Raw genomic sequence first — 27822 nt, 5'->3', positions numbered from 1 at the left:
CCCTCTGTCTCCACCCACGTGCACACACACACACACACACACACACATCCTCTCCCTCCCTCTCCCGCTCATGCACACACACACACACACACACACACACACCCATCCTCTCCCTCCCTCTCCCGCTCATGCACACACACACACACACACCCCCATCCTCTCCCTCTGTCTCCACTCACGTGCACACACACACACACCCATCCTCTCCCTCTGTCTCCACTCACGTGCACACACACACACACACACACACACACCCATCCTCTCCCTCCCTCTCCCGCTCATGCACACACACACACACACACCCATCCTCTCCCTCCCTCTCCCGCTCATGCACACACACACACACACACACCCATCCTCTCCCTCCATCTCCGGCTCATGCACACACACACACACACACACCCATCCTCTCCCTCCCTCTCCCGCTCATGTACACACACACACACACACACACACCCATCCTCTCCCTCCCTCTCCACTCACGTGCACACACACACACACACACGCACATGCATGCACACGCACTCACAGAGCCAGCAGTTCTCCATCGGTACCACAGAGGATTCTAGGACACTCTGGGGCCAAGGTTGAGCAGGTGCCAGCTGCCCAGCTGCAGCTGAATACAGGGCTCAGAGCAATCTACACAAAACAAGTTAAAGCCGAACAAGCCAGCCAGCCAGCAGCCACACAGCCAGTGGTGATGCAAGAAGACAGTGGGCCCTTCCCAGGCCTGGCCACCAAGTCCCAGGGCTGGTGAGACCAGGACTTGAAGCCCTGCCAGAGCTGGGAGGGGGTATCAATGGTCAATGACGTTCTGGGCCAGAGCTGCTTGAGCTGGTCGCCATCGCCCACCGAGGGATCCAGGGCCTGCCTTACGCTGGACACCAGCCGAGCCCCATGTCCCAGGACACACCCAGAAGAGAGCAGACTGGGAATCCACAGGTAGAAAATGCGGCTTGCCTCTGCTGTGATGCACGCTGCTTCCTCAACTGGTCACCAGCTCCCTATGCTTTGGTTTCCCCACCTCTACAGCGGAAACGATCATGAGCTTAGGGTATTAACTCAGTGTAGCAAGCAGATGATTAAGATACAAGTAGATTATAGGAAGCAAGACAAGGGAAATGAAATGGTTTATAATTGGAAATGAACTCTCATACTCTGGCCTGATAGGTGGTCTCACTTCTGCCTCTGTTTCATTGATAAACCTTGTGTTGATTACCTTGCTGTGTCTGTGCCTTAGAGAAGCCATCCGTTCTCCCCGTCACCCTTTCTCCTTGTAGGTGTGGCCAAAATGAAATTAGGAAATTAGAGCTCGAGGATCACCAGACTATCCATTTCTTCTGAATTTCTATCGGCCCTTGTTTACAGGAGACAATCTAATGAGCTTGCTAGGCACACAGAAAAAGTCACAGCTCCATCCTTCAAAGCTCCACTCTGAATCACCTCCTTGAATCTTCCAAGCTACCGTAGACTGAAATGAACTCTCAAACTCCAAGAGCTCTGTGCTCCAAACCATGCACTGGCATCCCCCTTTATCACTTTGTGTAGTTAGCCATCTTCACCACGCACGGATGCCTGGAACGCTTGCTCAACTAGAGCACAAGGTTTCTGAGCAAAGATGGCCTCTTCCCTCTCCACTGGAACTCTCACAGTATCCAGCACGCAAATGAGCACCTGTTTGAGGCTCAAAAATATTTTCTGGCTGCTCCCCAAAGTCGTTAGGTGTACTTGAATAAGGCTGGGCATGAAGCTACAGACGGGAAGGTGGGGAAGTAACAGCAGCAGCTCACTTTCATCAGGTGCTTCTTATCTGCCAAAGATCACACCACTAATGAGCAGAGAGGCAGACTGGAACCCAGGCAGCCTGACTCCAGACCCTTGCTCTTGCACCATCTTCTACTTCCAAGACCAGATGCATGCCCCTGAGCATTCCACTTTGGGAGCTGAGAAAAACAAACCTGGGAGGGCAGAAAGAAAAGAACGCAGGCAAATGATCGGGAGAAAAAATAGTCCAGGGCAATAGAATATCTTTAGCCACTACTGAGTAGTCCTTGGCCTGTTTTAGTCTGTCCCCGACATAACACATCTGGGTAGACCCAACATGATGTCACCAGCCTGGTGAGAAACAAAAGCATTCTTGCTCTCAGAAGCCCCACTGTAATTTTTTAGGTTGCCATCCAAAAGCTTTTTCTTTATTTTTCAAGGCTTAATAATGCAGAGGAACCACGGGATGTGTTCAGGGACTTTCTCAGTTTGACTTGGAATGGGGCCCTGACCCCGCTCCTGCACCGGAACCTTCCAGAAGGGTCCAGCCACACAGCACTCATAGTCTTTTGCTGCATCTCATTTTATCTTGCATGCGTGCTAAGTTGCTTCAGTTGTGCAGGACTCTTTTCAGCCCTACGGATTTAGCCCACCAGGTTCTTCTGTCCATGGCATTCTCCAAGCAAGAAAAGTGGAGTGGGTTGCCATAGCTTCCTCCAGGGAATCTTCCCAACCCAGGGATTGACCCCACGTGTCCTCTAGCTCCTGAGCTGCAGGCAGACTCTTTTCTGCTGAACAACCAGGGGAAGCCCCCTTTTATCTTGGCAGATGGTGACTAGAGCCATGAAATTAAAAGACACTTGCTCCTTGGAAAAAAAAGCTATGACCAACCTAGACAGCATATTAAAAAGCAGAGACATTACTTTGCCAACAAAGATCCATCTAGCCAAAGCTATGGTTTTTCCAGTAGTCACATATGGATGTGAGAGTTGGACTATAAAGAAAGCCGAGCACCAAAGAATTGATGCTTTTGAACTGTGGTGTTGGGGAAGACTCTTGAGAGTCCCTTGGAAGGAGACCCAACCCATCTATCCTAAAGAAAATCAGTCCTGAATATTCTTTGGAAGGACTGATGCTGAAGCTGAAGCTCCAATACTTTGGCCACCTGATGTGAAGAACTGACTCCTTGGAAAAGACCCTGATGCTGGGAAAGATTGAAGGCAGGAGGAGAAGGGGACAACAGAGGATGAGATGGTTGGATGGCATCACCGACTCAAGGGACATGAGTCTGAGTAAACTCCAGGAGTTGGTGATGGACAGGGAAGCCGGTGTGCTGCAGTCCATGGGGTCACAAGGAGTCAGACAGGACTGAGCAACTGAACTGAACTCCCCTAACCTGCACACTCCACATCTGTCAGTGCAGCATGAAGGCCCCCACTGCGTGAAGGCAGCCAGATGAAGAAGGAAGAGCCAGGGACCCGGGGCCACCGGCCAAACCCACCCAAGTCCCAGAGCCCAGGAGGCTCACGCTGATTCCTATACAACCCAGGACGGGTTGTGCTGGAACACCCCAGTCCGGGAGAGTGAAAAAGACTAAAGTACTAAGACCACAGACCTCTAAGTTAGACAGGGTATTTAACAGTGTTACACAGACAGGTTGTGGGTGGCCAAGCTTCTGGGTTATCAGTCAGTTCAGCTCAGTCGCTCAGTCGTGTCCGACTCTTTGTGACCCCATGGACTGCAGCACAACACACTTTTCTGTCCATCACCAACTCCCAGAGCTTGCTCAAACTCATGTCCATTGAGTTGGTGATACCATCCAACCATCTCATCCTCTGTCATCCCCTTCTCCTCCTGCCCCCAATCCCTCCCAGCTTCAGGATATTTTCCAGTGAGTCAGTTCTTCACATCAGGTGGCCAAAGTATTGGAGTTTTAGCTTCAGCATCAGTCCTTCCAATGAATTTTCAGGACTTATTTCCTTTGGATGGACTGGTTGGATCACCTTGCAGTCCAAGCGACTCTCAAGAGTCTTCTCCAACACCACAGTTCAAAAGCATCCGTTCCTCCAGGTGACAAGAGGATTCAGTTTTCAGCCCAGGCCTAACTGGACGTCCTTATTCTTATCAGAAGGGCAGCATATGCTGATCGTGCACAACCAGAGACAGGAAACAGAGCTCTCAGAAACAGAAAACCCTAGGGACACTCAGAGAGAAAGAAAAGCCAAAATACGAAATGGAGATTTAGCAGAGAAAATACTGAAGCAACACAACGCATAAACACTCTGTACTTAAAAGTAAACACTGAACAACTCATCAACAAAGTCTAGGAGAGGTCTGGATGTTGTCATACTGGCTTTGAAACAGGAAAGCAGCATCTCAGCCCAGAATTTCATGGCATGTACGAGAGGAAAAAACCAGTCAAACTGGAACAGAGCAAGAGGGTAAATGTGGACCAGATATAAGAAGAGAGAGTCAGTCATTTCTCAGTGAGGAGCATTAGAAATTCACACCAAAGCCACAACCTGGGATATCTGCAGCGCGTGTACCGTCATGCCTGCGTTTCCTACCCAGATACACAGGAGAGGAAATTCCCATCCTACGGTCAAATTTTTTTTTTGGGGGGGTCCTCTAAGTATGGATTCCATTAGTCTCAGCTAACACCTGATAAGGTCTTTAATTAAAGAACTCTTCCAACTCCAAGTAAAGACAGATAAGCACCTGGATGAGGTAGGTCCCTCCATAACTGGTCAGACCATGAAGACAGCCCTCCTCTCTCTTTCACTCAACAGCTTAGCCAAGATAGCTTCTGCCAGGGTGTGTCCTTGTAATAATGGCAGCATTACTGAGCTTAGAGAGGCGGACAGGAGGACAGCAGATATTGGGTCTCCTCTCTGCACTGGGTCTACTGGAGAAGACCCCCCAACACACCGCAGGGTGGGAGCTCGGGTGCCAGGAGATGAAAACCATCTGCCGATGTCACACTTGTGCATAAAGGAGGCTCCTGGGAGTGTCCCCTTTCAGGGCCCCATTTTCTTACAGAGCACCAGCATGAAAGGCAAGCCTAGACAGGCAAAGCAGACGAGAGCTGGGCTCAGAGGCTCCGCCCAGCAGAGAGGGCACCGCGGGGGCAGATGGTGATTCTTGCATGGGGAAGGGGCCGTAGCTTCCACCCCGGGTCCTGATGAAGCCTCTGAGCCGTGGTGTTACAGTATCATGTTGGTCAAGACTCAGAAGGCTCCAGGGCCATCAGACCCTAACATTTCCTAACAGAAGACCGGAGCTTCTGTGTTCCCAGACTTTTATCTCACTCTTCAATACAAGTGACTCTCAGACACGTAAACTTCTCAAACAAGGGACCATCAGCACATATTGGAATTCAGAGCTGTCCATTGGGTAATGAGCCAGGAATGACTTTGGAATCAGATTCAATCCCAGCTTTGCCACTCAGAGATAACCTACTTCAGGCCCATTCTGAGCCTCTCCCCTTCCAAGTGATGGGGATAAATATCCAGTCCAAGGCTGTGACAGGTCAGTGAATCAGCAGAAGGCACGCATCTAGCACAGTTCTTGACACAGGGCCGATGTCCAGTCAGCCGTGCCTCCCTCAGCCCCTGGCTGTCCTGCGGACAGAGGCACACACGGTGGGACCAGGGAGGCTCTTCCGACAAGGCTGGAAGCCCAGCACCTACAGCTCAGCCAGCCACTGTGCAAACGGACCCTTACACAAACACACGCGCTTAAGTGCACGCCAGCGTTTATAGAGCGCCTTCTCCTATACAGCTCTTACACAGTCCTGTTAGGTAGGCATTATTATCCCCACTTCACAACTGAGAAAATTAAAGCTAAAGAAGGGTAAATAACTGGTTCTAGTCCTTCAGATCCCTGACCCAGTGCCCGTCCTGCCACCCGATACTAGAATAATCATCCATTTACTGTTTGCTTCTTCTAAGTCTACTCTGTCCTGGGCCTGAATGCAGGGCTGGAGGCCCACGTGACCGGCTCCAGGAACAGCACCAGCCTACCCCATGCCAGCCACCGGCTTCTGTGCCTCACGGCTGGTGGTGCGCCTCTGGGAGCAGAGGTCAGCGTGATACGGCCAGCTGAGCTGACTGCCCGTGTGCTAACTGAGGACTGCTGGTGGGCAAGGCTGGCGGATAAGACATTCCGCGCCCTCAAGGCACTTCTTATCTCTTGGGCTAAGAGACGAATAAATAGCCAGGTGAAAAGCAGGTCCGAGGAGGAGAAAACCCATCCAGAGAGTCAGTGCTTCTCAGCCTGGGTTGTACATTAGAATCAACGAGAGGCTTCCCTGGTGGCTCCGTGTACAGAATCCGCCTGCCAAGGCAGGGGACGTGGATGGGATGTCTGGTCTGAGAAGACCCCTCATGCCTCAGAGCAGCGGAGCCCACGTGCTGTGCTCTAGAGCCAGGGAACAGCAACCGTGCCTGTGCGCCACAACCGCCGAAGCCCGTGTGCCTAGGGCCTGTGCCCTGCACGAGAAAGGCCACCGCGTGAGAGGCCCACGTGCTGCAACAAGGGCAGACCCCTGCCGGCCCCACCTAGAGAAACGCCCGTGCACGGTGAAGACCCAGCACAGCCAAAAATAAACCAGTAAATAACGTTACAGATCACCGAGAGGAAACTGAAACGCTCCTGCGCTGAGGTTCGACTCTTAGCGACTGTGATTTAATGGGCAGCAAGTGGGTCCCAGCATCAGCACATCTGAACATCTCTCCAGGTGAAGCTAACTCGTTGCCAGCTTGAGAACACACGTGCAGGGCGCTGCCAATCGGTGCGGTTTACTGATGAGTGGTACCAGCCCCAGTTCGGAGCTTGTCAGAAATGCAGATGCTCAGGCCCAGTCCAAAGCCACTGATTCTGCCCCGCACTTTAACAAGATCCCCAGGGACTCACGGGCAGGTGGAGGATGGGCAAGGGCAGGCTCCGTCCTGAGAGTCAATCAGAGAAGGCCCTCCCAGCCCTGCTGAGAGATACAGCCCACCTGCTCCCCACCATGCAGGGCACACCCCTGAGAGGAGAGCTGGGCTGAAAGCGGGGAGCCGCCTCACTCAGCTCTGCACCTCCTGTCCCCGCAGAGTCACACCTGAGCCTGCACGATGCTGCTCCATGGACCAGAGCCGCCGGAGCCCCAGCAAGCCCCTCTGCGAGCAGGAGGGAATCTGAGAGCAGGACCCTGCCACGGTTTCAGTGACAAGAAGAAAAAGGAGTTTCTTCCCCTTGCATCTCCCTCCCCCCATCGGAGCGTCTCCACCACAGAAGAGGCAAGCTCAGGACAGCAGCGCCTCAGCCCAGCCTCAGGACAGTGGGCAGCCCGACCCACCATAAAGGCAGCTCTGTCTCTGCAGGCACAGGGTGGCTGGTACCGGCTAAGCCTCGCAAAGGAGGGAATCCTCAAGAGAAGGCCAGAGACACACACACACAGGGCGGTCCTGCCAGCGGCCCGCGCCCCTCCCCCAGCTCTGCACCCCCCGCTGCCTCAGTCTTTGTTTCCATCAGTGTGTGTGTGTGTGTGTAATTTTTCTCACGTGCTGGCCTTTGCTCTCCTGTTAGACTGAGATCGACCCTCCCTGGCTCCTCCTTTGTCACTGCCCGTAATACCAAGCACAGAGGCTTAGGCCCAGCAGGGGTTTGAGAAATATTATCTGTATTCATGCACATGCATTTTCTAGGAGTCAAACCCAGAGCTCCAGGGTAACAAAGAGCTACTCACAAGCAGGCATTTATTAAGGATTATTATCAGAAAACTGAGATTCTATGTAAGAAAACTAGAAAGCATGGCTTCAAAAAGCACACACTCTGGTTAAGAAAACTAGACTTATACACAGAAAGCCTAAGACTGAGATGCAAAGAAATCAAACATATTTAGGATAAGCTTACACAGACCTCTGTGCACAGACTCATAACAACACAATGGAAATTTTCTATTCCAGTTTTTTGACAGTTTGTTATTACTTGCCTATTGATTGGCATTTTAAAGCGTTTTCCCCTCTGGTATTTCTACCACTGACCACATCCAGGTAAACAAGATGAAATGACGCCTACAGTCAGAAAGGAAGATGAATCAAGACCGGGAACTTCTCTCTGTTGAATGCCCACAAACATCTGACATCTACTTTTACAGTACAAAATCTGTACCCCATCTCACCACAGAGTCAAGTGTCCAGAGCCTTACACACTGAGTTCCTGGCCCATTCAGGGCTCCAGAAAGTCTCGGATCAGGTCCCTGGGACTAGAGCCAGAATCCAAGGAGCCTTCTCCCTGCCCTTGAAAGGAAAACCGCAGTGCATCACGTATGGTTGTTCTCACTGTGACAAAAATGGCAAAACTCATAGCCACGTACAGACCTTCAGTTCAGATTCAGCATGACGCCTTCTCCAGCAGTGCGTCAAACTCCTCCCCGTTCAAAAGTCCACTTTTGTTCTAAGTCAAACAGATTCAAGTGTGAGAGACAAATATGCAAATGTAAGAGGCAAATTGCAAAGATTCTGACACTAGAGCTGTGCAGGATATTTAAATTAAATTAAAATTTCAGTTCTCAATCACATTAGCCACGTTTCAAGTGCTCAACAGCTAAGTGCGGCCAGTGGTTACCGTGCTGGACAATGCTGATACAGAATAGGCCCACCATCACAGAAGGCTCTATTGGACAGCACGAATATTGAACATCTAGATTTTCATTTAAAGAAATGAGTAGGGTCTTCTGGGGACTTCTGTTGTTCTATCCAGGTGTGCTGGAGAGGTTTTAGGCACATTTCAGAATGTTGGGTAGAAAGAGTACCTTTTCACAATGAAAGAGGCAATGTGCTGGGAGTCTCATGTAAACACAAACACTCTAAGGCAAAATTTACAAGGCTACAAACTGGGTCATTTTAACATGCATATGTGCACACACACACGGTCTCTCCTTCTTAAAAGGGCTATTACTAGTTTCTCCTAACCCAAACTCTTGCTTTCATCACGAAGATTGTGAAGTCAAATGCTGCAAACCAATTTGGTGCCAAAAAGCCCACATGCTACCTAGTCCTAGCCAGAACTGTTTTCCAGATCCCTCTTGGATGGTTCTAAGCATTCCCTGGCTTTACCTTTTAACATGGCATCACTGGGGAGAAAAATCTTTCAGATGGCAGGTCAGCACCCTGGACAGCGACAAAGCTCCCTGCCTGCCAAGGAAGCGTTCCAGTCCTCCCCATTGCCCGAGACACCCTTCAGAAACAACACTCCCCAGACAGCACTGCCTATGCAGGGATGTCACTCATGTCTCCTAATGCCACCATCTTGTCGTCAGAACAAGAGCAAGCTCAGCTAAGAAGCCTAAATGCTCCTCACCAACTTCAAGACAAAGTCCAATTTCTAGTCAGATTAAGGACTCTCTGGAGTCTGGCCCCAGCTGGCCCCTCCAGCTGTACCTTCCACTGTTCCAGCCTGGCCAAGTCAATGCCAGAGGACCACTCCCCTCCTCTAAACCTTTGATTATGCTCCTTTAGCCCGTTTCCTTACCTTTATCTCCTACCCATCTCTGGGGACCCAGATCAGCCCCTGCGTCTTCAAAATCTTCCCAAAGGACTTTAGTCTACACTGGTATCCTCTCTTTTCTGACATACCAAGGCATTTCTAGTTTAGATCATGCTTTAAGGAACTTAATTACAATTGTACAATTACTAGGTTCATATGCAGAGTTTAAAGTTCCCAGTGTCCTGGTACATGGAAGACCTACTTTTGCCAGCAACTAGACATTTTGATCGTAAAATAATGATCTTAGATGAAACCATCTCTAACATTCTCTGAGTTGAAGATTCTCTTAAAACAAGTTGCCACCCGGAAGTGTGCTATGCTCATAACAGAGGCTTCAAAGACTAACCGCAGATGCAAGAACACCATGTAAAAAAAAAAAAAAAAACAAACCAAGGCACAGCTCAGAGCTGGGAACAGCTAGAGACCCTGGTTTAGCTTCCAACATGAGTCACAAAGGCTTCATTTCCACTCAGTGTGTGATGACGATCAGAAAGAGATCCTGTTTCTGTCCTTTCCTACGTCACAGCACAGGAAAACTGCCTGTGGCCTCAGAGAACACGTCACCTTTAACACGGGGAAAAATATCGCACAGTGTATTATAATACTGGCATTATAACAAGGTTTCTCATACAGACATCCGTGGACAGGCCAACCGATACCTGACCGCAGCGCACTCACCCCACTGCTAATTAGGCGTAAGCCCAGACCGACTATGGAAAATAACAAAAAACATAATTTTGTTGGTGCCCCCAAATAAAATTCGGACTGGTCTTACAAGTCAAGAGCTTCCAAAGGGGAGTGAGAACTGGCTTAAAATTTCAGCTCAACATTTTACTTCTTGTCAAAATGATTGTTATATGACCCCCTTTGTGTTTAAAATCCTGTTCTCAAAGCACCAGCTTCCAGATCCACATGCAATAGGATACTGGGATGGTTCTTTCCCTCACGCACATGGAGAAATTAAGACCCAGAAGAGTTTAATAACTTTTGTATTGCAAGTAAAGATCACGTTAGAATGAGAATCCAGTTGAAACAATTTCAATAGCAAAAGCGACACGCACACATAAACATACATATACTTGTATACACATACATTCAAAGAACTCTTAGTAATAGAAAGAGATGAGTTATGAAATTCACTGAGCCTGGAACTGGAAGATTCCACTGAATTCTTGCAAAAAAGTGTTACTGCCAAAGCAAATTGGCCAGGAACTATCATCACTGGGAAAAGTCCTTGGAATTGCTCTGCCAGCCATTCACTCTCATCCCCGAAAGTCACAAGATCTGAGAACAAAATTTAGCATCTGGTCAACCGACCCCAGTTGGTCTCAACTGGATGCAGGCAAGTGAGCCCAGCATCAGGGCCACAATCAACCTGTCCCAAGCCCTTCCCCAAGCCGACCATTCTAAGTGCTCAGAGAGGGAAAGCAGCGAGACTGCAGCGTGATCAGGTTAGAAAAGTAGACCCCGGCACTCAGGGACCCCTATGACCGTGTCTCAGTACCGTGCTCCAAAAACGTCCCTCACTACTGAATTGCATGCATCCACCACACAAGCGATGCCATTTACTCATCGTGACTCAAACACCCCTGCACATTCCTGCCACCGAATCTGCAGTCCTCCGGTAGCTCTGATTACCAAGTCTTCAAATCTCGAGGTCTCAAGATCCCCCTCAATTATCTCCTCCTTCAAGAGGCTTTTCCAGATCGTCCAAGCCCAATATAATCTCCTGTCAACCTTTCAGCATTTACTGTCCGGAATTAGCAACTGTTTCTTATATTTGAATATATATATATCTTATCTCCATTAGAGTAGAGACAAGGTCTTGTGAGCCTCCATTTTGCTCCAGAAGACGGTGTGGTACCCATTACCCACATAGCACATGCTCAATAAATGTTTGGTGATGATGATAAGAATAGTAAGACCTCCCCAGAGGTTCCTGTTACCCAAGGACAGACCTAGATATACAACTATGTCCATGGGACTGCGTGGGGCAGGCAGAAGGAACCCAAAAGGGAACCCACATGGTGAGCAACAGCTCACAGAGCCTTCCTCTAACTCCAGTGCCAAGAGCTTCCTCACTCTAGGACTGAGTCAGAAATCCTCCCTTCCTACCCTTGAGCCGCTGCTCCCAAGCTGTTTATCTCGTTAACCCTGTTTACTGTGATCCTGGTAAGAGGTTCTGAAGCCCTCCAAGCCCCTCTCTAATTAAATTCATTAGAACAGATTGGGGCTTTCTTTCTGCATCTCAGAAAAATTAACAACACGATTAGCATCATAATGCTGGGGAGATGGGCTGCCAGGGAGGCCTTTCAGGAGGGCCTGGCCCAGTCTGGGAGGGGAAGAGTGAGCGGGAGCAGGTGAAGGAGAAGGCAGATGCTCAGACAGCTGCTTCCCAGAGGAGGGGAGCTACGGGGTCAGAGGGGCTGGTGGAGTCAGTGGAGATGGTGACAGCCGGCGGGGATGATCCGACAGGCCCAGGCACTCCGACTTTTCCAAGGCATGGCTTTTGGGAGAGGGAAGGCAAGACAAGAAATTAATCCATAACATAAATTCCAGAGACACGAGCTTCTGGGACTAGAGACTTTCAGCAATCTTCTAGTGTTACAGAGAGAGAGAAACATATTGAAGCTCTGTTAATGATGGCATCACTAACTCGATGGATAGAAGTTTGGACAAGCTCCGGAGTTCATGATGGACAGGGCGGCCTGGCGTGCTGCAGTCCATGGGGTCACAAAGAGTCGGACACGACTGAGCGACCGAGCTGAACTGCACTGAATGATGGGGCTGGAAGTAAAACAAGCCCCTCCTGCTGTTCGTGATGATGTCCCTTCGGTAAGGCTCTACTGCAGGAAAATGGGGCGAGCAGGCAGGGGAGGCACGTCACTTCTTTCCAGAGAATCTGATTCCACAGAGTTCTTGCTTATACCCCTGGTGGGTTCCCTCATCTAGAAAATTCTCACCTTCCCTTCCTTACCAAAACTCTACTGACCTTTCAAGGTTCAGCTCCCTTTTCACCCCCCTGTGAAGAATAGTTAGCATTTGGTATTTACTGCTGGCCAGGGAGGGTGCTGGAGTCTCCTCTGTCTTATCACATGTAATCCCTAACACAGCTCTGCAAACTTCATATTAACAGTCCCATTTTACAGACGGGGAGACTGAAGCTCCTCAGCCAATAAGTAGAAGAACCAAGCTTTGACAGAAGGTCTGTCTGAAGCCAAAGCTGAGCAGTTTTCACAATGCTGTCACGTCCCTGACTCCATAAGCCATACTGAGGCATAACTGCTTCCTTGGAAATCTCACTGCCCAGGGTCTGAAGACTTAGTTATACGATACCACTTTGGTGCCACTTTTGTATTACGCCACTTTTATTTTTCCTCGCTTGTCTCAAAACCTAAGCAAAGAGGGTGGATCAAGAGATCTCAAGCTGGCTGGCAAAGTCTGACCAATGCCCCGGGTCAGCAAAGCTGTGAGAAGCGCCTCCTCAAGCACCCAGCACAGTCATTAGCTCCCAGAGCCCTCCCTGAAGCCCCAGGGACCAGGCCGCACACATTTAACGTCTGCCCTTGCCGCCAGGCCTGAGCCCTAGCTGGGCATTGGGAGTAAACGCTCAAAAGTCTGACATGAGGCTTTTCTAGCCAAAGCGGCCGTCGATCCAAACAGGGCGGTGCAGTCATCCCAGGCCCTCCTGCCCGCCAGGACCCCTCAGCCACGCTCCTGCAAGGCCAGGAAGCCATCTGCCTCTGGCGGAGCATTTCTTGTAGTGAACTTACATTTGTTTTCATTTCTGTAACTCCAACTCAACTTATATGCCCAACATGTAGCTTAGTTGGGCATACAACAATATGCCCGAGGATATATTCAAAGGCTTGGGACACACTAATGAAACGAGGTAAAGCAGATGTGTAGGGAGGAGGGGGCTTCCTCAGAAAGGTGAGGATGGCTGTCTTTATCCTGGGCTGCCGTGGATGTTCACGGCAACCTGTGCTCAAGAGTGTAGCTTCTACGGATCCCTCTGTCACCATCAGCCTCCTCCCTCCTATCTGAATTTCTCCGATGACCCCCACCTGACCGTGACCTCCCAGAACTCCGAGACCCTTCTGCCCATGTCGAGCTCACAATGACTTTACTCACCTTGCTCCTGAGCAAGTATCTGTACTCGCTGTCTCTCCATCAGTTAGGAGCTCCCTGAGGGCAGATCCTGGGCCTCTTTCCTCTGGCTCACTCTGACATTCTAAGCATATTTTGACCATCCTTTGCCCCTAAAATACAAGTGCTTAAGAAATGAGAATGGGAGAGTTGAGGAGCCTCAGTCTCGTCCCAGGGTTCCCCCATCAGGCTGAGGCAGCAGCGAGCAGGGTTCAGCTGCATGCAGAACACCACCTCTTCCCCGAGTCAGGGATCTGCTAATATCTTGCACCACCTTCTTCCTCACATTCAACCTCCAAGTCAGCCCTGGGCCCTATTTAGACAACACCAACCGAGCCCTCTTCCCAGCTGCGGTGGAGGGGGCTGATGCCGCTGGAGGGAAAGACGTCCCTCATCCCTGGCCCCATGTCCTCACTCAAGCTTATCTGTGCTATTTGTCTGATCGCTTGTCTCTCTTTCCCATCACACTGGCAGCTCTGAGAGACCCTGTTTTACTTTCCATCTCTATGATCCCAGCACCTAGCACACTGTAGGATTTAACTAGCATTTGTTGAATGAGAAAGTATGTAACCAGCCTTAAATTCCCCTTACTTCCTTCCCCTCCTCTTCTCCCAAGCCAAACAGACTGAAGACTGAACTTCTCTGCCCCTCTCTTTCTAGGTTCCTAGGAATCTCTTTTTCTAAAGACTAAGTGATGATCCTCACACTCCAGCTCTTGGATGATCTTAGAGAAGAGGGGCACCAGGGAAAGGGAACACACTGCAACAACTAAGTAACAGGAAGCTTGGAATCCTGTCTCTCCGTCACTGCAGAAACAGGACCATCTTCTGTGCCTCTGCCACCAGATATCCAAAGCAAGAACCCAACCCCCAAACACCGGCCACCTCCTCAATGTACCCCTGACCGATACAGCCTGACCCCATAAGCCCAGCCTGTCTCAACCCACAGAGAGCTGGCTTTCCATTCTGTGTGCCTCAATTTCTCCCTGCCATAGCCTCTGTGATATCAAACAAGCGATGAGAGATGAGATGCGCTGCACAGAACTAGGAGATATATACACAATTATCAGAATCCCCCACTAAACCTGAGCCCCAAGCAAGCATTTCAACATCAGTAACTTAATCCAATCAGCTCTCAAAGATGGCTCCAGGTGATACCTCCTCCCTGGAGCAGGAAAAGCTGTGAGCCCTGGGAATGCTGATGCCAGGGGAAGCCACCACCCCACCCCACTCATGCGGGGAGGAACGCGGAAGACTGACAAAGCAGAGGACAGCCAGTCCCCCAGCAGCACACTCGAACCCCCAGCCCCTTGCTGGGCCCTGCCTGTGCCTGTCCATTCAGAGACGCTGCTCATGAGCTGAAGGAGTCCACTCTATTCTAAAGTGAGGGAGCCTTGTGGAGAAGGGGCAGGATCCACCAGCAATTTGCTCTCAACCTCCAATTTAAGACTTGGGATTTTTAGCTGAGGTCCCCAGGGCAGGAATTGGGCTGCCATTGCCTGGTTCGCGGTGCCAAACACAATTTTTGGGCTAAGTGTAACAGTCTCTTTCCTCATTTGTGTTATTCTTTCTCATTCTCTTTGCTCTCTCTCTTTCTATACACACGCACGTGCCTGTGCGCGCGCACACACAGACACACACACACACCTTCAGCTGAATCTAAACAGGGGAGGAAGAAATTACTCCCTCCGAAGTGCCAGTTCTATCAGGACAAAAAGCAGAATTATTAGAGGCAGAGCAGATCCCACCCCCATCTTCTTTAAATCTTCCTGCAATGCAAAGCCACCAAATCCAATCGCCCCTATACGGCGGCGGGGGGGTGGGGGGAGGTGGGGGTGGGGGGCTAGGGGCAGGCTCCTGTCCTCCTCCTCCCTCTGTTCCACCAGCCGGTGTGACCAGTCTCCAGGGTCTCTACACGTTTTCCCTGGGCCTCTCTTACTTATGGTTCAAGTTCAACGGGTTGTGAATCTGCTGGTCTCCAGCTCTAGACAAAAAATCTGCTTCCTGCCCACCTGGGTCTCCAAGCCCTGTGGTCTGCCCTTGCTGGAGACGTGATTAGGGCCCAGCAAGGTCTCATCCGAGTTCCAAGGGTAGATAATACACACCGGGCCCTCAGGCCAGGGAGACAGACAGACAGAAAAGGGACATCGTCATCCACTCCGTTGGGCTGAGGAAGGAGGGATCTCTGCCCAACACACACACACACCACTGCCAAATGCCAAGTAAGGAATGAGGCACAGAACCCAGCTCAGGGCAAGAGGGACTGCCATGGGGACCAGAGCCTAAGGTGATTCAGCACTCTGCCCACTCAGCCCAGCCCATGGGCTACACTCATGACAGCTCTCGATGCCAAAGTGCTGACTTGGAGGCTGTGAAAGAATCCTTTCTAAAATCTGAAATCTTCCTGCCCTCCAGAGAGGCTCCTCATCCAGGCCTTTGCATCCCAGGGCTCAGACCAAGACCAGGAAGAGGCCGTGAAGCCATTCTTTGGATTCTGCTTCTCCTCCTTTCTAGTTTTCCTAAGCTTAGCACCTCCTCCCCCCACCCCCATCCCTCTAGGAAACAAACCTGAACAGCCACAGGCAGACAGTGGCTCAAGAGGAACATAAGAGAGGCCTAATAACACGCAGCATCTTTGCCCTTCCCCACCGCGGAGCCATGAATAGGATCAAACACGCAGAAAGGGGTATAAGTGGATTCTGCCACAGTGAGCACACAGGGCCTTCAGAGTCCTAGGCCTCCCCAAGCAGAGGAGGAGGGCCCAGGGGCAGGTGAGGGGGCTTGGGACAAGTCTGTGTGGCTACAAACAGCACCAGGAAGGGCAGGTGGGGAAAGTGATGGGGGGCTCGCCAGGTAACAGCCAAGGGGGAGAAGACGGCCTTCTGGAGAAGTGGAGGCGGACACCAGGAGGCAGCTGGGAAGGGGCTGGGCCCCGGTGTGCAGAAGGGACGCGGTGGGGACAGAAACTGCGAGGGAGCTGATAGAGAGACGCACACGGAGGGACGGGGGCATGAATCGGGGGCCGGAGCAGTAAGGGCAGGAGGGAGGCGGGGGTGCGGGGAAGGGAAAACAGAAGGGACGGGGTCGCACAAAGTGGGGTGCGGTGGTAAACAGGTCAGGGGAGAGCTCGGGGTGCGGCGGGGACGGAAGGACAGGCGAAGAGACGGAGGGGAGGGAGGGGGAGGGGAGGCGGCCAAGGAGCAAAGGCGTGCGGGGGGCTGGGGCGGGGAGCCGGGTCGGGCAGGGTCCCGGTGCAGACTCGGGGCTCGGGCAGGTGACGACGCGGAGGGAGAGGTCGCGGCGTGGAAGGAGGGGATGGGCTTGGGTGAGAGATGGAGACAGGCAGAGAAGGGCGGGAGCAAGGGGACGGCGCTGGACGGGCCTCCACGACCCCGTTCCACCCGCAGCTCGTCTCCGGCTTCCGCGCGTGCCTACCTGCAAGGGCTGGGGCTCCGGCCCCGGGTGCAGCCGGCGCTGTCCGCCGCCCGCGCCGCCGCTTGCCTGTCGTCCCCCGCAGCGCCGCTCGCCGCCCGCCGCCGCATTAGGGCAGAGCGCGGCCCGTGCGCGCCCCGGCGGCCGCGCGCCCCCGACCGCCTGCGTGCGCGCGCCCGCGCCTCCCCGCGCGCGCCGGGACGGGGGAGGGGGAAGGGAGAGGAGGGGAGCGGCGGGGGAGGGGGAGGGGAGGGGAGGGGGAGGGGGAGGGGAGGGGGAGGGGGGGAGGGGGAGGGGGGAGGGGAGGGGGAGGGGGGAGGGGAGGGGGAGGGGGGAGGGGAGGGGGAGGGGGGAGGGGAGGGGGAGGGGGGGAGGGCCGGACGCGGGAGCGCGCGGGCCGGGACCCGGCAGGGCCTGGCGCGGCGCGGGCTAGAGGCTTGCGGGCCCCGCCCGCGCCGCCTTTCTCTTCGCACGGACCCCCGGCCTCTGCGCACCGGGGTTGGGGACGGTAGTGATCCGCTCCGGTTTCCGTTCGCCGAGCCAGACCTGCAGGAGGGAACACGCTGGCGGGCTATCCGGGACTATCGCGTTTGTCCTGTGCACGCCCCTCCACCATCAGACTGGGACTCCTTGGGGGGCTTGTTCCCAGGGAGACTTCTGGTAGACTCTCAGGAGCTTTTCTTTCCTGGAGAGCTGCTGAATCCCGAACTGGAGACCTGAGCAATGCTGTGACACCTGCTGATGGTGGAGTGGTCTTTTAAAAGCGGGAAATTTCATTTAAATGGGCTCAGGCCCTGCCCAGACTTGAGTTAAGGGGGAGGAAGCCGAGGACTGGGAGGCCAGACATCCAAAGTCTCCTTCTGACTCTGACTCTCTGACGTGGTGAGATACTTTTCTGTGGGCCTGTTTTCTCAACTGGACGACGAAGAGTTGATTAGATGACCCCTTCAGAACTAGGAGTCAAGGCTATGGTTTTTCCTGTGGTCATGTATGGATGTGAGAGTTGGACTGTGAAGAAAGCTGAGCGCCGAAGAATTGATGCTTTTGAACTGTGGTGTTGGAGAAGACTCTTGAGAGTCTCTTGGGCTGCAAGGGGATCCAACCAGTCCATTCTGAAGGAGATCAGCCCTGGGATTTCTTTGGAAGGAATGATGCTAAAGCTGACTTTGGCCACCTCATGCGAGGAGTTGACTCATTGGAAAAGACTTTGATGCTGGGAGGGATTGGGGGCAGGAGAAGAAGGGGACGACAGAGGATGAGATGGCTGGAAGGCATCACTGACTCGATGGACGTGAGTTTGAGTGAACTCCGGGAGTTGGTGATGGACATGGAGGCCTGGCATGCTGCGATTCATGGGGTCGCAAAGAGTTGGACAGGACTGAGCGACTGAACTGGACTGAACTCAGAACTAGGAACTGTGAGGCCCAGTGCAGGCTGAGTGAGACACGAGCTCATTGTCACCTGAGACCATGGAGAGATCTGGATTGGGGCATCACATAACCTTAGGCGGGAAGAGCACTTGGAAGAAGTTTCTAGTCTATCTGTCATCCCAAACCACAGTTCCCTTGGCAGTCCCCTCTGAGGTCTCATTTAAAGTCATGTTCAGGGAATTTCCCTGGTGGTCCAGTGGTTAAGACTCCCTGCTTCCAATGCAGGAGTCTGTGATTTGGAAACTAAGACCCCATGTACCATGTGGCAGTCAAAGAAGTCAAGGAAAAAAAAAAGCATACTCAGCCCCCTTCCCTGTGCTCACACAGCCTCTGCCCTAGCACCACGATTGCTGAGCTGCACCCCAGCCTCTCTGTCCCCTCTCCAGCCTGTGGGCTCCTGAAGAGCAGGAATGCGTCTTGCTCCGCAAGCTGTTCCCAGCTGTAGCACACAGTAGGTGCTCAATCAATACTTGATCAAGGAATGAATGACGGCCAGTAATAGAGGAATCATCCAAATACCCAACAAAGTTAGGTGCTTTGAGACTTACAATTACAGCTATTAGGCAAAGTCTATACGATGGGAAAGGAAGGTGTTGATATGACAGGACCTGAAAGCATGGCTGCCTCTAGGTGTAAGGAACCCTGGGGAAAAGTTTTTGCAGGGTCCCTTATCTCTACAAACAATTTGACTTCATTCAACATCTAGTCTCAGCATCATTCTGGCAGCCCACTCTCACACAATCCTATGAACAGAACAGTGCATGCTCCTGGAGTGGGGCCTAACCACAAGGCCCTGGGATGACCCTGCAGCATCCAGGAGCCTCTTGGGGGGTCTGGTCAGCCCCACTGGCAGGTGAGGTAGAATGCTATAAATTTCTCTGAAGGGGAGAATCTGGACACTGGGGAGCCCCATCCAGATGCATTACTGGCCCCAGTTGGTCCCAAGCACTAAGGAGAAACTTAGAAAAATTAGAGAAAGTTGCTTCAAAGCACCAGGGCCCTTAGGCCTGGACTCAGGGCAGGACCCCCTTACTCTCTCACTGGACGTGTCCAGCTGTGGCTGTCTCCATAGAATAAAGAAAATAATTTCCCTTTTCTAAGCATCTGCTGTATGTCAGCTGCTGGGTTTCCTGTTTAGATCATTTGCTGGCTCTTTACAGTGATGAGATGGAGATACTTTTTAGGTGGTATTGCCTGTGGTGATGACACCAGCCAGAGACGCCTGCTGGGACTCAGATCCCACCTCCACCACATCGGATGTGGGTGAATGTGGGCAATTTCCTTTATTTCTTTTGAAAAATATTATTAAATCTATACAAGTATAGAATTACAAGTATGAATTAGAGCCAAATCATTCTATAAGATTTCTTACAAAATATGTTTCTCTCATGCTTTCCCCTGTCTAGAAGCCATCACTGTCAACCCTTTTGATCTTTGATTATTGCCTATTTACTTCCGTGTATCTGATAAGATGCTATGTTGCAACTTCTTGCTTCTGTTTAGGCATTATCTCTTGATTCCACCCTATGAAAGACACTCTTCATATATACCCGTCCTGTTCTCTTCTCCAACCTCCCAATCTAGTCAGATATCAACGTTGGTTAAATCAGAACTAGTGTTTATTATGATTGCTGCTAAGGCGCTTCAGTCGTGTCCAACTCTGTGCGACCCCATAGATGGCAGCCCAACAGGCTCCCCCATCCCTGGGATTCTCCAGGCAAGAACACTGGAGTGGGTTGCCATTTCCCTCTCCAATGCGTGAAAGTGAAAAGTGAAAATTAAGTCGCTCAGTTGTGTCCAACTCCTAGCGACCCCATGGACTGCAGCCCACCAGGCTCCTCTGTCCATGGGATTTTCCAGGCAAGAGTACTGGAGTGGGTTGCCATTGCCTTCTCCAATTATTATGATTACTTAAATCCTATTTACAACTGACATTTTCCGTTCTTGCAAACTTTTTTTTTTTTCTGGACTTAATATGTTTCATTTTGGGTTTGTTTTGTTGCCACCAGGGAAGCCCTCACATACAGTAATTATCTATAATTCAACTCTAAACTCTCCATCAGAACTCTGTATTTGTTCAGAGCTTTCAAGTATTATATTAATTTTTATCTTCTTGAAGATTCTCTCCTAGAGCCTTCTGATGTTGAAGGAGCATGGGATTTGCCAAGAAAGTCCTAGCTGACCAGCAGAGTGAACTTGGGCAGATCATTTAAGCGAAGACTGACTTTTCTCATCTGTAAAATAGGGATAAAGTGAACACCAATCAGGTAAGGTCCTTCGTAAACTAAAACGCTCTGCGCACATGTTAGCTGTTGCCCAGCTTTCTCTTCCTTTCCTTCATCTTCTTCAAAACAGGTAAGAAAACTGAGGCTTTGATTTGCTGGTGGAAACTGAACTGGAACTCGCGTCTCACAGCTGTAGTGTGAAGAAATGAACTCTGGGCCAGAGGGGAGTGGGCGCGCAGCAGGTGCTCGCTCCTCCGAGGCGTCCCCCTGACTAGGGGAGGGCGCCACCTGCTGGCGACAGGCTCTGGGGACAGGGACCGGCTTGGGCTCACGCTTGTGTGTCGAGAACAGGCTGACTCGGTGCCAAGGGCAGAAAGCGGTTGCTTTCTCTCTCCAGACCTTTCTCTGGCCTTCCTGTACCCTTTTCTTCCCTGAGTGTGTGTCTCTAGTTCTGTCTGAAACTCCAGCAGGCATCACTCTGCTGACCCTAGACTTGAAGCCCCACTTCCTGTGTCCTTTGTAATGCTGAGTGTTGAGTCACGAATGATTCTTACAAATGATTCTTACATCCCCTAGCATCTCATGGCTCCCAACCCAATTGCACAAGCCCTGCCTTACCCTGTGCTCAGGCCAAAAGAAAGACTCCGCGCTGTCTCAAGTGCTTGCGGGACGCTGGCCTGGGAGTGCTGAGGGACACGGCTGGGTCCCACCAGCTTCCGTTATACCCTCGGCCACCCTTTTCTGCATGGCCCCTAGCAGGTGTGGGGAAACAGACAGGTCCTGCATTATTGCTGGAGGATTAACTTGATACAGGGCAATTTGCCAGTGCCATCAAAAACTTTAATGTAGCCTTTAACTCATCAGTGCTACCTCTAAGACTCTAGCCTACAGAAACACTGGCGCAAATCACAAAAATGTATATGCACAAGGACGTTCAGTGTAGCCCATCCAGACGTCAGTGGTCAAATAGGTTGTATAATCTATGGGGTAGAGAGGTATGCGTGCCTGCTAAGTTGCTTTAGTCGTGTCTGACTCTTTTCAACCCCATGGACTGTAGCCCGCCAGGCTCCTCTGTCCATGGGATTTTCCAGGCAAGGATACCGGAGTGGGTTGCCATGCCCTCCTGCAGGGGATCCCAGGGATCTTGTGTCTCCTGATTGGCAGGCAGGCTCTTTACCATGAGTGCCACCTAGGAAGCCCTGTGGAGAGGTCTGGAGCCACTTAAGAAATAAGAACACACACACGTATCTTTCTAAAAGAAGAGCAGCATCATAGCATGTAGTGTATAATTCTTTTCTGGGAGAAAAATAAAAGCCAGCTGGTATAAAAGGTTGGGAGAAGAGAGAGGGAATGAATCCCTGGGCAAGTTTAGAAGCTTGAGGACAGAGCACTTAGAGGAAATCAGGAGGCACCCAATTTTTGTTGAAGCCTTTCTTGTACCAGGCCCTTCCCATTGACCTTTATTGACGATGCCAAAGCCTTTGACTGTGTGGATCACAATAAACTGTGGAAAATCCTGAAGGAGATGGGACCTGACCTGCCTCTTGAGAAACCTATATGCAGGTCATGAAGCAACAGTTAGAACTGGACATGGAACAACAGACTGGTTCCAAATACGAAAAGGAGTACGTCAAGGCTGTATATTGTCACCCTGCTTATTTAACTTCTATGCAGAGTACATCATGAGAAACTGTGAGCTGGAGGAAGCACCAGCTGGAATCAAGATTGCTGGGAGAAATCTCAATAACCTCAGATATGCAGATGACACCACCCTTATGGCAGAAAGTGAAGAACTAAAGAGCGTCTTGATGAAAGTGAAAGAGGAGAGTGAAATAGTTGGCTTAAAGCTCAACATTCAGAAAACTAAGATCATGGCATCCAGTCCCATCACTTCATGGGAAATAGATGGGGAAACAGTGGAAACAGTGTCAGACTTTATTTTTCTGGGCTCCAAAATCACTGCGGATGGTGATTGCAGCCATGAATTTAAAGGACGCTTACTACTTGGAAGGAAAGTTATGACCAACCTAGACAGCATATTAAAAAGCAGAGACATCACTTTGTAAACAAACTTAGTCTAGTCAAGGCTATAGTTTTTCCAGTGGTCATGTATGGCTGAGAGAGTTGGACTATAAAGAAAGCTGAGTGCATAAGAATTGATGCTTTTGAACTGTGGTGTTGGAGAAGATTCTTGAGAGTCCCTTGGAGGACTGCAAGGAGATCCAACCAGTCCATCCTAAAGGAGATCAGTCCTGGGTGTTCACTGGAAGGACTGATGTTGAAGCTGAAACTCCAATACTTTGGCCACCTGATGCGAAGAGCTGACTCATTTGAAAAAACCCTGATGCTGGGAAAGATTGAGGGCAGGAGGAGAAGGGGATGACAGAGGATGAGATGGTTGGATAGCATCACTGACTCAATGGACATGGGTTTGGAGGGACTCTAAGAGTTGGTGATGGACAGGGAGGCCTGGTGTGCTGCGGTTCATGGGGTCACAAAGAGTTGGACACGACTGAGTGACTGAACTGAACTGAACTTCCCATATGTTAGATCATTTAGTCCTCACACAAACCCAGTGAGATTGGCCTTACTGTCTCCAGTTTACTGATGAGGAAGCAGAAGCCCAGTGAGATTAGTAAACTGTATCATCTGCAGGTGGGATGTGGTAAAGGGTTGTGTGTGTGTGTATGTTCGGTTGTGTCCGACTCTGAGACACCTTAGTCCACCAGGCTCCTCTCTCCATGGGAGAATACTGGAGTGGGTTGCCATTTCCTAGCCAGAGGATCTTCCCAACCCAGGGACTGAACCTGCATCTCTTATATCTCCTGCATTGGCAGGAGAATTCTTTACCACTGCACCACCTGGGTAACCAGGTAAAGGATTAACCTTGCCCAAAGACAGGCTTAGCCTTTGCCCTTGGCCCCTGGGAGGTCATCGCTGAACCCCTGGGATGCCCAGCGATGTCCTGCATGACAAGAGGGTCTTTGTCTGTTTGCAGGGGCTCAGCCTCACTAGATAGTCTATGCCGACAATGTGGTTTATGGTGGGGGTTTGGGGCATCACCGCCAGAGGGCTGGAAACTTAGGTCAACCACAAGGGGGTCAGCCAAGTCTAAGTGCTCCTGCTGCTTAGCCGCTCAGTCGTGTCTGACTCTGCAACCCCATGAACTTTAGCCCACCAGGCTCTGCTGTCCATGGGGACTCTGTAGGCAAGAGTACAGGAGTGGGTGAGAAAGTTGGCTTAAAGCTCAACATTCAGAAAACGAAGATCATGGCATCTGGTCCCATCACTTCATGGGAAATAGATGGGGAAACAGTGGAAACAGTGTCAGAATTTATTTTTTGGGGCTCCAAAATCACTGCAGATGGTGACTGCAGCCATGAAATTAAAAGACGCTTACTCCTTGGAAGAAAAGTTATGACCAACCTAGATAGCATATTCAAAAGCAGAGACATTACTTTGCCGACTAAGGTCTGTCTAGTCAAGGCTATGATTTTTCCAGTGGTCATGTATGGGTGTGAGAGTTGGACTGTGAAGAAAGCTGCTGCTAAGTCACTTCAGTCGTGTTCGACTCTGTGCGATCCCATAGACAGCAGCCCACCAGGCTCGGCGGACCCTGGGAGTCTCCAGGCAAGAATACTGGAGTAGGTTGCCATTTCCTTCTCCGATGCATGCAAGTGAAAAGAGAAAGTGAAGTCGCTTAGTCGCGTCTGACTCTTCGCGACCCCATGGACTGCAGCCTACCAGGCTCCTCCATCCATGGGATTTTTCAGGCAAGAGTACTGGAGTGGGAGAAGAAAGCTGAGTGCCGAAGAATTGATGCTTTTGAACTGTGGTGTTGGAGAAGACCCTTGAGAGTCCCTTGGACTGCAAGGAGATCCAACCAGTCCATTCTGAAGGAGATCAGCCCTGGGTGTTCTTTGGAAGGAATGATGCTAAAGCTGAAACTCCAGTACTTTGGCCACCTCATGTGAAGAGTTGACTCATTGGAAAAGACTCTGATGCTGGGAGGGATTGGGGGCAGGAAGAAAAGGGGACAACAGAGGATGAGATGGCTGGATGGTATCACTGACTCAATGGACATGAGTCTGAGTGAACTCCGGGAGTTGGTGATGGACAGGGAGGCCTGGCGTGCTGCAATTCATGGGGTTGCAGAGTCGGACACGACTGAGCGACTGAATTGAACTGAACTGGAGTGGGTTGCCATGCCCTCCTCCAGGGGATCTTTCCAACCCAGGGATCGAACACAGGTCTCCTGCATTGCAAGCAGATTCTTTACCATCTGAGCCACCAGGGGAGCCCGAGAATACTGGAGTGGGTTGCCATGCCCTTCTCCAGAGATCTTCCCAACCCTGGGATCGAACCCAGGTCTCCTGCACAGCGGGCACGTTCTTTCCCAGCTGAGCCCCTGGGGAAGTGACGGAGCCTCAGTAAAGACCGTCACACTGAGGCTCAGGTGAGCCTCCCCGGCTGGCTGTCCTCTGTGCGCACCATCACACATCCCTGCTGGGGTTTGGTCCTGTCCCTGTGTCTCCTCTGGGGAGGACGTCCAGAGGCCCTGCACGTGGAGCTCTCCTGGGCTCCGCCTTTTCCTGTGTCTACTCTGAGTCCTTTCGCTGTGATAGAGCATAACCAGCCGTATACTAGCTTCCAGTGAGTTCTGTGAGTCCTCCCAGCAAATTGTTGGACCTGAGGTGGTCTTGGAGGATGCCCAAGCTTGCAACTGGTGACAAAGTGCAGGTGGTTCTGGGGACTGCTCCCCAACTCTGAAGATGGTAAGTGGTGGAATCTGGAGTCCTGCAAAGGTCTCAGAGATGCCAGTGTGCCCCCTCCCCATGTCCCCCGCACTCCCTACACTGCCCCGTTGTGTGACCAGTGCTGAAAGATGGACATTCTAGCTTCCTGCGGATGGGCAAGGGGAACAGAGTGATGGCCACACTAAGGGGCAGGGAGGTGGTGAGGATGTGGCCAAGCAAGCTGAGACGTGTGCTCAGACAGAGTACTGAAGATTTTAGAAAGATCCAGGAGCCTGTGCCCCTCGCAGTGTGGGGCGTGGAGGGGGGCAGGCCCAGAGAAAGTCAATGGAAGATGTCACTAGGGAGCCCCATTTTCCATACGTCTCCTAAGAAGCTAGAAACCTTCACCCCCTCTTTCTTTTCCCTCAGCATTTCCTCCCCTCCCTAAGGCAGAAGTGAAGTGAAGTTGCTCAGTCGTGTCTGACTCTTTCCGACCCCATGGACTGTAGTCCCCCAGGCTCCTCCATCCATGGGATTTTCCAGGCAAGAATACTGGAGTGGGTTGCTATTTCCTTCTCCAGGAGATCTTCCCGACCCAGGGATTGAGCCCGGGTCTTCTGCATTGGAGGCAGAAACTCATTACCATCTGAGCCACCAGGGAAGTCCCCTAAGCCAGAAAGGGAGTTTAAACCTTGATTTGTATGTAGATTTAAGGGAAGGCATCTGCCTGCAATGCAGGAAACCTGGGTTCAATCCCTGGGTGGGGAAGATCCCCTGGAGACGGAAATGGCAACCCACTCCAGTATTCTTGCCTGGAGAATCCCATGGATGGAGGAGCCTGGGGGACTACAGTCTACGGGGTCGCAAAGAGTCGAACATGACTGAGAGACTTCACTCACTCACTCACTGTTAAGAGAAGGAGGGAGAAAACTGAGACTGGGGCCTGATCCTTCCCCTACCTGGGGACGCACATGGTCCTTTCCACGAGCCCCATAATGCCCTCGCATCTGGCACATTCTTGACTACCTCCTCTCAGCACCCAAAGGAAAGGTCCAGTCTAGTTCCAGGCTGGAGAGCATTTTCTACCTGATTTCTCACTTCCTGCTTTGGAATTAAAAAAAAAATCATCTACTGCTGAGGGCAGGAGGGCTGAGGCCCTGAGGTCACTTGAAAAGCACACACAATGTCCGTGTTGTTAGCTCCCAGATGTGGAACCCTCTGCAAGGTGTGGAACCCTCTGCAAGGTGTGGAATCAGTCTTGCACCCTTGGCAGGGAACAAGGAGGCAGGCAGAGGGGAGGCGAGGCCCTGGAACAGCCTTTGTTGCAGCCCTGTCCCTCATCTGTGAGCGAGAGTTGCAACCACTCCAGTTCATGCTTGTACACGAAGCATATTTCCCCCTTTAAAGGCTGCCCACTATGATCATTTGGGGCAAATTTCACCCGCATGAATGTGCTGGAGAACACACACATTCTATTCTCCACCGCAGTGAAAAGCCCACACCTGTTTACATTTTCCTCTCTCCTCCAGCCAGCCAGCCAGCAAGAAGACAGCCCAGCTTCAAACTCTTTTTCTCTAAATATATGAAAGCTTGGTTTTCCAGAGGCCTATAAGGACTCATTTTCTAGGCATAATCCTGTCCCCAAACAGGAATGAATAAGATCCCTCCCCAGCAGAGAGTCCTGGCATTTAGAAAATCCTTGCCGAAAGAGCTTTTTCTTCTGCAGCTGTCTTGCAAATTCACTTGTACAAATAGTCCTGAGAGGGATCAGGCACTGCTAACCACAAGAGCATCCGTATCACCACAATCAAATGGTTAAAACATGTTAAACAATTCCTCTTCCCGAAACCTCTCTCTCACTTTATTTTGGCAGTAGACTCCTATTTTAAGACCCTGCTTAAACATCTCTCTGGTGGGGAAAAACCACCTCTCCCTTTGCCAGGCCCCGCCCTCTCCCTTTGCCAGGCCCCGCCCCCTCCCTTTGCCAGGCCCCGCCCCTCTCCCTTTGCCAGGCCCCGCCCCTCTCCCTTTGCCTTCACCTGGGCAGCAGTGTGCGTGTCACACGCCCTCTTCGTAGCTTGTGATGTTACTTTTCTTTACAGACGTGTCTCCCTAACTAGACTGGAAGTTTCCTGACAGTAGGGAGGTTTTATTCTCTGTGCCTCCATAGAATCAAACACCGCGTGCTGCTCGTAGCTGAAGCTCCGTAAATATTTATTCAACCGTTGAACGAATGTACGAATGAACGCAGAGCTTCTGTGAGTATAGACCACACTGCCCAGTGGTGCCAGCCACAAGCCACAGGCGGCTACTTAAGTTTAATCTAACTAATTGGAATTCCCTGGTGGTCCAGTGGTTAAGAATCCGCCTGCCAAAGCAGGGGACCTGGGCTCCGTCCCTGGTCTGGGGAGATCCCACCCACCACAGGGCAAAGCGTCCCGAGGGCCACGACTGCTGAAGCCTGCGTGCCCGAGAGCTTGCGCTCCACAACAGGGGCCGCCACGGTGAGCAGCCCGCACGCCTCGACCAGAGCGTGGCCCCCGGCCCTCCTCCC

General features: G+C 51.4%; 1 protein-coding gene across 2 annotated transcripts in view; it reads right to left on the bottom strand.

Moving 5' to 3' along the window:
• NFASC (neurofascin) overlaps window positions 1-17017 on the bottom strand; it is a 197777-nt gene extending 180760 nt beyond the window's left edge. For both annotated transcript variants that reach the window (XM_069544498.1, XM_069544496.1), the window contains exon 1: window positions 16881-17017. In XM_069544498.1, coding sequence (XP_069400599.1) covers window positions 16881-16987 — 107 coding nt within the window. In that variant the 5' untranslated portion in view covers window positions 16988-17017. The remainder of the gene's footprint in view (window positions 1-16880) is intronic.
• Between the last annotated feature and the right edge of the window lie 10805 nt (window positions 17018-27822).

Source organism: Ovis canadensis, chromosome 12 (assembly GCF_042477335.2).
Source record: "Ovis canadensis isolate MfBH-ARS-UI-01 breed Bighorn chromosome 12, ARS-UI_OviCan_v2, whole genome shotgun sequence".
Classification (NCBI taxonomy): Eukaryota; Metazoa; Chordata; class Mammalia; order Artiodactyla; family Bovidae; genus Ovis; species Ovis canadensis.
This window is presented reverse-complemented; position numbering and strand designations above follow the sequence as displayed.